The sequence below is a fragment of the Chaetura pelagica genome, unplaced genomic scaffold, assembly GCF_000747805.2.
Source record: "Chaetura pelagica isolate M959 unplaced genomic scaffold, ChaPel_1.0 scaffold576, whole genome shotgun sequence".
NCBI classification, from domain to species: Eukaryota; Metazoa; Chordata; class Aves; order Apodiformes; family Apodidae; genus Chaetura; species Chaetura pelagica.
In genome coordinates, this window is record NW_009953524.1 from 195,432 (window position 1) to 207,477 (window position 12,046).

The 12,046-nt window shown below is 59.0% G+C and overlaps 1 protein-coding gene across 1 annotated transcript in view; it reads left to right on the plus strand.

Moving 5' to 3' along the window:
• Positions 1–11,813, plus strand: part of THOC5 (THO complex 5) — a 13,303-nt gene extending 1,490 nt beyond the window's left edge. The window contains exons 4-20 of the mRNA XM_009999482.1: positions 314–352; positions 895–1,051; positions 1,336–1,482; positions 3,956–4,070; positions 4,540–4,672; positions 5,697–5,774; positions 6,383–6,423; positions 7,341–7,440; positions 7,841–7,949; positions 9,286–9,387; positions 9,538–9,634; positions 9,903–10,017; positions 10,469–10,572; positions 10,661–10,748; positions 10,889–11,004; positions 11,210–11,400; positions 11,596–11,813. Coding sequence (XP_009997784.1) covers positions 314–352; positions 895–1,051; positions 1,336–1,482; positions 3,956–4,070; positions 4,540–4,672; positions 5,697–5,774; positions 6,383–6,423; positions 7,341–7,440; positions 7,841–7,949; positions 9,286–9,387; positions 9,538–9,634; positions 9,903–10,017; positions 10,469–10,572; positions 10,661–10,748; positions 10,889–11,004; positions 11,210–11,400; positions 11,596–11,659 — 1,796 coding nt within the window. The 3' untranslated portion in view covers positions 11,660–11,813. The remainder of the gene's footprint in view (positions 1–313; positions 353–894; positions 1,052–1,335; positions 1,483–3,955; positions 4,071–4,539; positions 4,673–5,696; positions 5,775–6,382; positions 6,424–7,340; positions 7,441–7,840; positions 7,950–9,285; positions 9,388–9,537; positions 9,635–9,902; positions 10,018–10,468; positions 10,573–10,660; positions 10,749–10,888; positions 11,005–11,209; positions 11,401–11,595) is intronic.
• Positions 11,814–12,046: the final 233 nt, after the last annotated feature.

Here is a 12,046-nt window from a genome sequence, read left to right on the forward strand (position 1 = left end):
ACGAGGTACAGCAGGGCCGGGCAGGGAGGGACCACATGAAGGCAAGACAGGGTTTGGTGGGGTCAGAGCCCCCTTCCTGAGAGGAGTTGAACAACAGGTTGTGGAAGGGAAAACATGGAATCTCAGACTGTTTTGGGTGGGAAGGGACCTTAAAGATCATCCAGTCCCAACCCCCTGCATGGGCAGGGACACCTCCCACCAGCCCAGGCTGCTCCAAGCCCCATCCAACCTGCCCTTCAACACCCCCAGGGATGGGGCAGCCACAGCTTCCCTGGGCAACCTGGGCCAGGCTCTCACCACCTCACAGCAAAGAATTTCCTCCTCATGTCCAAACTCCATCTCCTCTCTTTCAGTTTTAACCCATCCCCCTCATTCCACCCCTCCCTGCCCTTGTCCCAAGTCCCTCCCCAGCTTTCCTGGAGCCCCTTCAGGCACTGGAAGCTGCTCTAAGGTCTCCCTGGAGCCTTCTTGTCTCTGGGCTGAACAGCCCCAGTGCCCTCAGGTTATAATGCATGGTGAAAAAGCCATATATAGCAGGGAGTCAGGAAGCTCTGTCTGGAGAGCTGGGTGTGCTGCAGGCCTGAGGAATATATATATTATGGGCTCCAAAGTCCCTGACCCCTTTTCACAGCTCCTGAACAGCACCCATGTTCCTTGTAAGTGAGGAAACTGAGGCATGGGGACATGAGGGGGCTCAGCCCCTTTTCTCCAGCAGCTCTGCCCTGCTGTTGTCCCCAAAATCTGCCACCTCCAGAGCAGAATCAGTCTCACATGGTGAGCATTTGCTTTCCAACCCCTTGAAAATGTCATTTTACACCCCGTCAGACTGTTGCATACTCCAAAATCTGTCCCCAGCTGTCATGGTGAGGGGGGAGTGTGTTGGTGACTCTGGAGGGGTGTGTTTGCTGGAAGGAGGTGACAGAGCTTCGTCTCCTGCTGTGTTGCTACTTCAGGCCAAGCAGAAGGTGGATGCCTATCACCTGCAGCTCCAGAACCTGCTCTACGAGGTGATGCACCTGCAGAAGGAGATCACCAAGTGCCTGGAGTTCAAGTGAGTTTGGCTAGGGAGGAGATGGAGTGTGTCTGAGCTGGGGTGGAGAATTCCAGCCTTTGGGATCTCTCACCTTGCCTGAGCCCAACTGGAGCAAGTCCTCCAGGTGCCACCAGGCAGGAGAGATGGAGTGTCCCAGAGTTCCTGACCTGGGATAAGTGGGAGGAGGCCTGTGCAGGGAGCAAGGGAGAGGGCAGGGGGTGTTGGGATTGACCACTCTTCTGGGTTCAGCCATGCTGTGGTGTTTCCCACCCTTCCTTGAGCTGATCCATCTGTCCTTGCAGGTCAAAGCACGAGGAGATTGAGCTGGTGAGCCTGGAGGAGTTCTACAGAGAGGCCCCCCCTGAGATCAGCCGTCCTGCCATCACCCTGTCTGAGCCCCACCAGCAGACCCTGGCCCGCCTGGACTGGGAGCTGGAGCAGCGCAAGAGGTGGTCACAGAGCAGGGGCTGGGTGGGAAAGGACCTTCAAGATCATCTAGAGCCACCACCCCCCTCCCTGCCCTTGTCCCAAGTCCCTCCCCGGCTTTCCTGGAGCCCCTTCAGGCACTGGAAGCTGCTCTAAGGTCTCCCTGGAGCCTTCTCTTCTCCAGGCTGAACACCCCAACTCTCCCAGCCTGGCTCCAGAGCTGCTCCAGCCCTCCCAGCATCTCTGTGGCCTCCTCTGGCCTCTCTCCAACAGCTCCATGTCCTTCCTGTACTGAGGACCCCAGCCCTGGCCCCAGCCCTGCAGGGGGTCTCAGCAGAGCAGAATAGAGGGGACAATTCCCTCCCTGGCCCTACTGGTCTCACTGCTGGGGATGCAGCCCAGGACATGGGTGGGTTCTGGGCTCCTGCTGAGCTTCTCCTCCCCCAGCACCCCCAAGTCCTTCTCCTCAGGGCTGCTCTCCATCCATTCTCCACCCAGCCTGGGGTTGGGATTGCACTGGCCCAGGTGCATGATCTTGCACTTGGCCTGGTTGAACTTCATGAGGTTTGGAGGGGCCCACCTCTCCAGCCTGCCCTGGTCCCTCTGGATGGATCCCTCTCCTCCAGCCTGTCACCACAGCACCCAGCTCGATGTCCCCAGCAGTGTGATGAGGGTGCCCTCACCCTCCTGTCCCATGGTGTCTCAGGTTGGGTGGCAGAGCCCCCTGTGAGCTGCACAGCTGCTGGGGCAGCCTGCACAGCCAGGGAACTTTGAACATTCAGTGCAGGACAAGGGACATTCATTGTGGAGCTGAGCCCTTGGTGTGGAACATCACGTAGGGCTGGTGGGCTCAGGGAGTTTTCTTCCTGAAGAGATCCTGGGAGCAGAGCAGCCCCCAGACCCATGGGAGAGGAGCCCTGTCCTGTAGGATGGGCTGGGAGATCACCCTGTGTCTGGGTGGTGGCAGCAAGGGCTCTCCTGACAGCCTGTGTGTCCTCTCATTGGTGCTGGATCTTGAGCATCAAGGGAAGAAGGTGCAGTTTATATCCTGGTGTTCCTCCAGCATCTGCTCAGAGGCTCTCACAGCCAGGCACAGGGATGCATCTGGACAAGGGATAGGACAAGAGGAAATGGGCTCCAGTTGTGCCAGAGAGGTTTAGATTGGAGATTGGGAGAAACTTCTTCACTGAAAGGGCTGTCAGGCCCTGGCCCAGGCTGCCCAGGGAGGTGGTGGAGTCACCACCATGTGTTTCAGAGCCATGTAGATGTGGTGCTGAGGGACATGGGGTAGGTCTGGACTCAGCAGAGTTGGGTGAATGGTTGCACTCGATGATCTCCAAGGTCTTTTTTCCAACCAGAGGAGCTCTGTCTTTCTTAGGGATGACGCTGAGGGGTGGGTGGTGACACCTTTCCATCCGGAGCTCCTTTCTGTTCCTCATGGGGCCATCGTGGTTTTACCTCCATCCCCCCAGGAGCTAAATGCCAGCGGGGGTAGGGCAGCCCGGCCCGGTGCTGCTGCTGCTCCTCACCACGGTGTGGAGCTGCCAGCTCAGCGCTGAGCTGGGACTGTCACCCTTGTCCCTGCGGCCCCTCGGCCCGGGAGGGCAGCTCAGCTGCTCCTCCCACTCTTGCCCCACGTGAAAAGCTGAATGATTATGAGTTGTGCACCGGGTGGGGGCAGGGATGAACTGCCCTGAGCCTGCCCCATGGTTCTGTGCTGAGGTGCTGAGAAGCTTTGAAATCCTCAGCCCTTGTCCCATGCTTGGGGAGCACCACTGTCACCTCTCACCACTGCTGGGCTGGAAGGAGCCTCTGCAGTTGCCTCAGAAGCTGCTGCTGGTGGTGCTGGGGACACTTGCTGGTGGTGCTGGGCTTGTTAGTGTCCATCCACAGCTGTCGTGTTGGTGCTTGGAGCTCTGCAGCCACTTGGGGTTCTAGGTTTGCTCTGGACTCTTTGTGGAAGGTGCCTGGGGAGTGGTGCTGCTGGGGTCTCACTGAGGAGCTCAGCAGAGCTGTCTGGAAACTGGACTTCAAAAACCACCTTGTTTTGGAGCCCTCCTGGGGGGAGTGTTGACCCAACACTTGTGCTAGGAAGCAGAAGCTTTTCAACCCTGCAGTGTCAGGGCTGTCACCCCTCAGGGCAGGGTTCCTGTGGTCCAGAGCAGGGTGCTTGGGGACCCCAATGGTGGTGGCTTGTCCTGGGCAGCACACCTGTCTCCTGCTGGGCCAGGGGTTGCAATCCACACCAAGAAGGAGATTTCAGGTGTTCTCCCTAAACACCTGGGGCTCAGGGGGTTGGGATGAGCTGCCCCTTTTCCTTTTCCAGCTTTAGGTGGTTCCTTTCTGCCTCCACTCCCACTTGACATAACAGCTCTTTGTTTGCCACCGTGTCTGAGCTCTCCTGGCTCCTCTGGTGACATTTGCCAGGTCAGGAGAGCTGGGGTCCCAGGTGGGCCCTAGCAGGCTTAGTTGCTGTAACCAAATTCCCTCCCCTAGGCTGGCAGAGAAGTACAAGGAGTGCCTGACCAGCAAGGAGAAGATCCTGAAGGAGATCGAGGTGAAGAAGGAATATCTGAGCAGCCTCCAGCCTCGACTCAACAGCATCATGCAGGTACTGGAGCTCTGCAGGGGAGAAGGTCCTGGGGGCTCCAAGAGGGGTGTGATTCCTGGGCTGATCCTGCTTTGGAGACCTTTTGTTCCCAGCCAACGTGGAGGAGGGGGGTGGATCTGCCTCGTGCCAAGACTCCTCCGGAGCCTCCTTGTTTATGCGGCAATTCCTGCAGAACTGCAGATGGAAGAGTCATTAAATGGGCCTTTCCCTCGAGAGCCCTCATGCAGTTCCAGCCCCTTGCTGTCACCTGGGGAAGGAAGAACAGGAGAAGGAACTGGGTTATGTTCAGATCCAGAAGTTTTCCAGCACAGGAGAGCTGCCAGCCCTTCCCTGGCTGCCCTTTAACCCTGCACCGCCGCTGCTCTGCTGGATTCCAGCTTCCCCCTTGCCAGCTCAGGATGAAGGAGGATGGTGAGGAAGAGGAATGTTCTGTTCCCAGTGATGAGGGTTCCCTTTCTCCTTCCCCCAGGCCTCCCTGCCTGTCCAGGAGTACCTCTTCATGCCTTTTGACCAGGCCCACAAGCAGTATGAGACAGCCCGGCACCTCCCACCACCGCTCTACGTCCTCTTCGTCCAAGCCAGCGCCTACGGCCAGGCCTGTGGTGAGAGCACAACCCTTGGGGACACCTCAGGTGCTGCCACCAGCCCCGGGCCTGAGGGACAATGTTCCCTGCCCTCCCAGGCTGGATTTCACTGCAGCTTGCAGAATGCAGGGCTGTGGGGACAGTCTGGGAGGTCCTTTTTGTCCTGACTGCTCTGCAGTCGGATTCTGCTGAGCCCGGAGCAGCAGGGTGGCCTCAGGGCCAGGCACAATGAGGTGGCAGCACTTGAAACCTTGTTTGCTCAGCTCCCTCGTTGGAAAAACTGCTCAGAAAGTTCCCTCCTCACCTCTGCCCCCCCCTGTCAAGGTCAGCAGGGGTGTCCCTGCAGCCTGTGAGGTGGCTTGGTGCTGTCACAGCTTCCCAAGAGCTGTCGCTGTGTGGGGTGGGTGCTTGGGTGTGCCCCCCCCATGGGTACTGCCTGCCCTCCCAGAGACCCCCACAGCTCACCTCATCCCCTTTGGCAACTTTACATTCTGGGGGGGCTTTCAGAAGCCTCTCTGGGTTGGGAGGGATTTCTCAGTAGGGCTCAGGATCCCCTGGGGCTGCCCATCTCCTGCAGAGAGCAGGAGCCTGGAGCAGGGAGCAGGGCAGGTGGCAGAGGAGCCTGGAGAGACCATGCCATGGCACTGGGCCACAGCAAGTCCCTGCTAATGGTCATCTGTGGCCATGATGACCCCGTTCCTTGCTCCCTGCTCATGCCAGTCTGACCCCAGCCCTTTTTTTGGCTCTTGATAAATATCTCATAGAACCATGAGAATGGTTTGGTTGGATCATCTAGTCCCAACCCCCTGCATGGGCAGGGACACCTCCCACCAGCCCAGGTTGCTCCAAGCCCCATCCAGTCTGGCCTTGAAATCCAATCCAACCCCATCCAATTTGGCCTTTATGGTTTCCAGGGACATTCCCTCCAAACCCAGTGTTTTCCCACCTCTGCCCCCATGGAGTGGGATGGCAGGGCTGCTCCTAATGGTCTTTTCCAAACAGAAGTGGGGTTCATAACTTAGATCTCGTGTCTCCTCTGTAGATAAGAAGCTTGTGGTGGCCATTGAAGGGAGTGTGGAGGAAGCCAAAGCCCTGTACAAGCCACCTGAGGACTCACAGGGTGAGCTGGGAGGGTGCAGGGTGGAGAAGTGGGTGGGGGAATGCCTGGCAGCTGATCCCCTCCATCCCCAAGTCCTTCCTGAGAGATGCTCACAGCCCTTTCTCTGTGGACACGACCCCTGCCACTGGGGACACGATCCTGTGTGTCTGCAGCCTGCCAGGGCCCTGCTTTTGGGGTGACAGGAGTGTCTGGGGGCTTGGTGGCAGGGTGGGTGGCCCTGCTGGGTATGGGACTGCTGCTCCCTCCTGGGTCCCTGCTCCCTCCCCCCGGGGTCCCTTGCTCCCCCCTCCGGGGTCCCTGCTGTCCCCAGTGTCCCTGCTCCCCCTGGGGTCCCTGCACCCCCCCTCCACCCCTGATGTCCCCAGTGTCCCCAACACCTTTGATGTCCCCCCATGTCCCTTGTGTCCCCTCCCTCCCTGCTGCCCCCTGATGTCCCCCTGATGTCCTGGTGTCCCCCGTGTCCCCAATGTCCCTGCTGCCCCTAATGTCCCCAACACCCCTTGCTGTCCCCTCCCTCCCTGATGTCCCCCCCCCCTGGGGTCCCTGCTCCCCCCCTGGGGTCCCTGCTCCCCCCCCAGGGTCCCTGCTCACCCCCTCTCCTTGCACAGATGACGAGAGTGACTCAGACGCAGAGGAGGAGCAGACCACGGTAAGGGATAGTGCTGTCCCCTCTGCTTCCTTCCCCAGTGCCACGTTGTGTGGGCAAACTGGGAGGTGCTGGAGGAGCTGGGCCTGAGTGGGGCTGAGCCCCACGCACAGTGAGCGTGTGTGGAGCTACACTGACAGGGAATCTGGCTGTTCCTTGGGAGGGGAGAGGTGACATTCCCAGTTTCTGTCCCACAGGCAGCAGGACCAGGGTACAAACCTGCCCATCTCACTGTCCCACCTGACATCCTGCAGCTCCAGCTGGAGCTGTTCCACTTTGTATAAATAGCCTGGGGCTGGGAGGTTGGCACCCAGGGAGGGAGCTGTGTCCGGCACCCAGCTCTGCCCAGTGTCACCACCTGGATGAGGCAATCCAGGGAGATTCAGACTGGAGCCCCTGGATTTCTAAACTCATCTCAGAGAGGAGCCTGGATCCAATCTTAGTTTCAGCCCTGGTTCTCCCAGGGAGAGTGACTGAAGTGTTCACTGTTCAAGGAAGTGCTGGACCATCCCATGCCCCTTGTCCAGACACTCCAGACCTGTGTTGGAGCAGTGGCTGGAATGAGAAGTAGAGAAGGAATAACTCATTGGAGCTGAGACTTCTCAGGCTGATTATTTTGATGACAGAAGTCACAAAAACATATGTTCAGGCTGCATGAGCTGAGAAAATTAGGTTAGGCCTTGTGTTACTAAGTGATTTAGGAAAGAAGAGAGAAGAATAGAAGGAAAGTTAGAGAGCAGAAAATTCCCCAGTCCTGGCTCTGTTGTCGGACCAGCCACTGGGCTGGGGGCTGTTCAGCACTGCCTCAGGGCAGCCTTGAGGTCCTACAGGTTGTGTATTCCTGGTGGGAGAGCAGGGTGGGGGTGGTGGGTTGCTGGGGGGTGGGAGGGGAAGGGGCTGATGTCTCTGTGTCCCCCCAGAAGCGGCGCAGGCCCACGCTGGGGGTGCAGCTGGACGACAAGCGCAAGGAGATGCTCAAGAGGCACCCCCTGTCTGTCACCATCGACCTCAAGTGCAAGGGTAAGAGGGGTCTGGTGGCCCTTGGTGTGACAGCAGCAGCTTGGGATCCTCAGGGAGGGCTCAGGGCGTGGAGAGGTTTTCCTGCCTTCCAGGGGAGACTGGATAAGGAGGTTTGTCACTCAGTCTCCTGGAGCTCCTCTTGGCCGTGTGGGTGGGGTGGCCAAGTCTGAAGCTTCTTCCCTCAATTGAGAGCTTCTCTCTTTTGTGGTGGGATTTTGGGCCTGACAGGTACAGCCTGGCAGATGCCAATGGGATGCTGCTGGGGGTCTCAGTGCCAGTTACTCCCCACGTTGCCTCTCAGCCCCCTTTGCTGTTGCCCTTGCAGGGGGGCACATACCCCTCTGCAGTGTGCTGCAAGCTGGAGCAGACCAGCAATGTTGCCTCTTCTCTGTTGGCACAGATGACAACGTGCTTCACCTGACCTTCTACTACCTGATGAACCTCAATGTCATGACAGTGAAAGCCAAGGTGACCACTGCTGTCGAGATGACAACTGCCATCAGTGCTGGGTAAGGAGAGCCTGGGAGTGCTGAGCCCAGAACTCAGAGGGCAGAGACCCTTCTGCTTGTCCCTGATGTCCTGCCCTGGTGTCCCACTGTGCTCTGTTCAGTGATGCAGTGCCAGTGGTGGCATGTGGTGGCAATGTCCCTCTGCTGAGCCATTCCATGCCATGCCAGGGGAGGCTTTAACCTCAGTCCCTTGCCTGGGCACCATGAACAGCAGTTCAAGTGCTGAGCAGCAGTTCCAAAGTGCTGTCTTGGCTTGTCCTTCAGTGGGCTGAGGAGACCCCACAGAGCAGATCCCAGTCTCTGCCTCTGGGGAGCTGGGATCCACTTGTGAGATTCCAAGGTGATCCTCTTCCCCTGCCCTGCTAGATCCTTTCCCTTAGCTCCAGAGCCCTGCCAGGCAGCATCCTCCTCCTCTCCCTCACCTGGCGAGGGACCAGGAGGTTGGGTAGCTTTTAGGGGAGCAGTGCCAGAGCTGTCAGGAGCTGGGGGAGAACCTCTCCTGCTTGTCTCCTTCCATCACCCTCCAGCAGCTGAGCTGCTTTCGCTGCTCCCAGCAGCTCCTGCTGGCTCTGCGGTCACCTTGGCTCCAGTTCTGGAGCTGCTCCCAGGGCTCCCCAGGGACTGCTGGAGCTGCTTTGTGTGAGGAACAGCTGAAATGGACCTGCCAGGGAGCTCCCATCAGCTGCCAGCTCTTTGGTGGCTCTCCCAGGAGCAGGAGGAGGTGTCTGAGAAAGAGGGAGGTGGGAGAGGCTGGTCTGGGCTCCCTGGAAGCAGCTCCCAGCCCATCCTGTGTGAGGCCTCCTGCTCCTCTTGGGGTTCTCTCTTCCCTGTAGGTACCCAAAACCTTCCATGACAGCAGGTAGAGCCTCTCCACAGGGTGTTCCCTCCTTCCCAGTTGTTCCTGGCTGTGTTGTCCCAAACCAGAGAGGCTCTGGCCCAAGCCAGACCCCAAATCCTGCAGCCCTTTATGGGCTGATGAATAAGGTCAGACATGGAGAACTTCAGTTCATGGAGCAGAGTTGCTCTGCTTCAGCTTGTTGGGTGGCAAACAGCCCTGGGGCCCTGCCCTGCCTGTGCTGGCCATGTTTCCTCCATGCACATCAGCAGGTTTGGGAGTTAATGCACTGAGGTTTCCTGGGAAGCTGGTGCCATATGATTTGTCTTCTTCTCAGCCAGGGAGGAGACAGCTTTCCTTTTCGCATGGAATTTAGGAGAAACCCAACTGCTGGAGTTTGTAATCTCCTTCTTGGGGCTTGGAGCCTGTTAGTGGCCCCATTCCCTAGGGAGGTGTGGATCCTGGACTGCTCCTGATGAATCTTTTCCCTCCTCCTGCCAGCGACCTGCTCTCCCCAGACTCCCTCCTCAACTGCCTCTATCCAGGAGACCATGGCAGGAGAACTCCCAACCCTGCCAACCAGTTCCAGTTTGATAAAGTGGGGTGAGTGAGGCACCCAAGTGTCTGTGTGACATAGTGTGTCCCTCCCCAGCTTGGCCAGAAGAGCTTGGTGGCCAAGAAGCTGCTCACAGGGGGCATGGGGAGGGGGGAATGCTCTAGGGGTGGTGTCACCCTTCCTGCTTGTCCCCACAGCATCCAGACCTTGAGCGACTACGTGACAGAGCTGGGGCACCCCTACGTGTGGGTGCAGAAGCTGGGTGGCCTGCATTTCCCCAAGGACCAGCCTCAGGCACGTTGCAGCCCTTGCCCTCTCCCTTCAAACCTCGAGCTGGGGCTTGGAGAGCTTTTTTTTTGGGGGGGAGGGACAGTTGTTGTGTCCTGTCCCCCCAGCTGGCACCCTTGGGGGGTGCGACAACATGTTTTATCTCCCTGTCACACCCACTGAGCAGCAGCTCGAGTTTCTGCCTCTTCCCTGGGGCTGGCTGGGGTGGCTCCTTGAGTTGGGAGGGGGTGTCCCCAGTGGGGGCCTGGTGGTGACAGTCCCTCCTGCCCCACAGCACACAGTGACAGCAAACAACTCCCTGAGTGCCAGCCACATGGAGCTGACGGTGAAGCTGCTGCGCTCCCGCCTGCAGTCCCGCCTGGCTCTGCACAAGCAGTTTGCCTCCCTGGGTGAGTGCCAGGCTCCCCACCCCAGCCTGGGGACAAGGGGACAAGTTCACAGGGTCTCCTTGCTGACTGGTGTCACCTCCAATGGTGCTGCAGCTCTGCAGTGCCACCTTCGGTGATCCCAGTCCTCGGTGATGGCGGGGCTGACCTGTTTTTGGGGGGAGAGGGAGGCTGTGCCCCCCTCTCCACACCCAGCATCCCTTTGGGACCAGTCATCCCTGCACTGGGAGTCGATTCAGGCTGTGGTGGGAGGTGAACCACACCCTGCCAGGGCTGTGAGCTCCAGCAGGATGGCAGCCAAGGCTCCCACCTCTGGGCACCCAGGGAAGGTGTCAGCAGGATCACAATGTCCCCAGGTCCTGCTTTTGGAGCGTCTCCACCCCCAGGATGGTGACAGAGCTTTGTCCCCAGCCCCCTACCACCCCAGCTCAGGTGGCCTTGTCCTTGGTTTCAGAGCATGGTGTTGTGCCAGTCTCCAGTGAGTGCCAGCACCTCTTCCCTGCCAAGGTGGTGTCCCGCCTGGTCAAGTGGGCTGCCATTCCCTACGAGGACTACGCGGTGGGTACCCAGTGTGGTTCCAGATCCTTTCCAGCTCCTCCCCAGCTCCTCCAGCTCCTCAATCCTCACTCCTCCTCTCTCCTCACAGGAGCTGCCCTACACCAAAGATGTGATAGAGGCAGGCTTGGCTGAGGACACTCACCTTTACTACATGGCCCTGATCGAAAGGGGCACAGGTGGGTTGGCTGCCTTCCCCTGGCAGCTGCTGATCCCCACACAAGGCCACTCCCCAGGGCAGCTCTGGGGGGTCTGGAGGGGAAATCCCGCCCCGGGTGGAGGCCCCAGGGGCTGTGGGTGATGTTTGTCCCCTGCTCAGCCAAGCTGCAGGCTGCTGTGGTGGTGAACCCTGGGTACTCCACACTGCCACCCGTCTTCAGCCTCTGCCTGAACTGGAAAGGAGAACGAAACAGCAGCAACGATGACAACATTCGGGTAATGAGGGTTGGGGAGAAGAGGCTGGAGACCCACTGGCATCTGGGGAGGGTTCCCAATGGTCCCTTGTCCATAATCAATGAGCTGCTGGGATGAGCTTGTGGCCCAGGCAAGCCTTCCCAAGACCTGCAGCTGTGGGTTCTAGGAGGACAGAGCCCCAATCTCACCTTGTCCCAATCCCACCTTGTCCCAATCCCTCTGCCAGGCCATGGAGAGTGAGGTCAATGTCAACTACAAGGAGCTGTGGGGACCCAAACCAGGCTACCAGCTGCTCACCAACCAGCTGCAGCGCCTCTGCATGGTGCTGGATGTCTACCTGGAGACTGAGCCCCACGACACCAGCGTGGAGGGGCCCAAGGAGTTTCCCCAGGAGAAGATGTGTCTGCGCTTGGTCAGGTGGGAGCCCAGCACCCCGTGGGGGCTGAGGGTGATGACAGGGATCCTGATGGCACTGCTGTCCCCTGCTGCCAGCTTGGAAGCCTCCCCTTTAGCTGCCTGTGGGGATCTGCCCCCTGCAGTGGGGGCAGAACTCTGGGACCAGGCACTTTTGGGGGGGACCCCTGGGGGTCAGACTCTCCTCTTCTCTTCCAGGGGACCCATGCGCCTGAAACCCTTCAAGTTCAACTACCCCCAGGGGTTCTTCAGCCATCGTTGAGGCCTCCCTGGGCTTCCCTCTGGGCTAGGCCTCCTCCTGGCCCTGGGGAGGAAGGTCCCCATCCCACCATTTGTTTCTTTTCTGAGATGTTGGGGTTTTTATTTTCTTTGTTTCAGCGTTTTGTAGCCAAAAGGATTAAACCCGGAGCTGAAGAGAAAGTGTGTGGCTGCCCCATCTGTGCAGAGGGCTGGGATGGGGAGGGGTCTGGGGGGGCTGCAGCAAGCCCTGGGCTCTGGCAGGCTTCTTGCTGCAGGTATGTCCCTGTGCCTGGGGTGCTGCCCCCCCCCACAAGGGCTTTGGGACCGCCCAGCTGAGGTGGCTAAAAACTGCCAGGGCTAAAAATAACCCCCCCAGAGCCTGCACTGCAGCCCCCGCCTGCCATTGCCT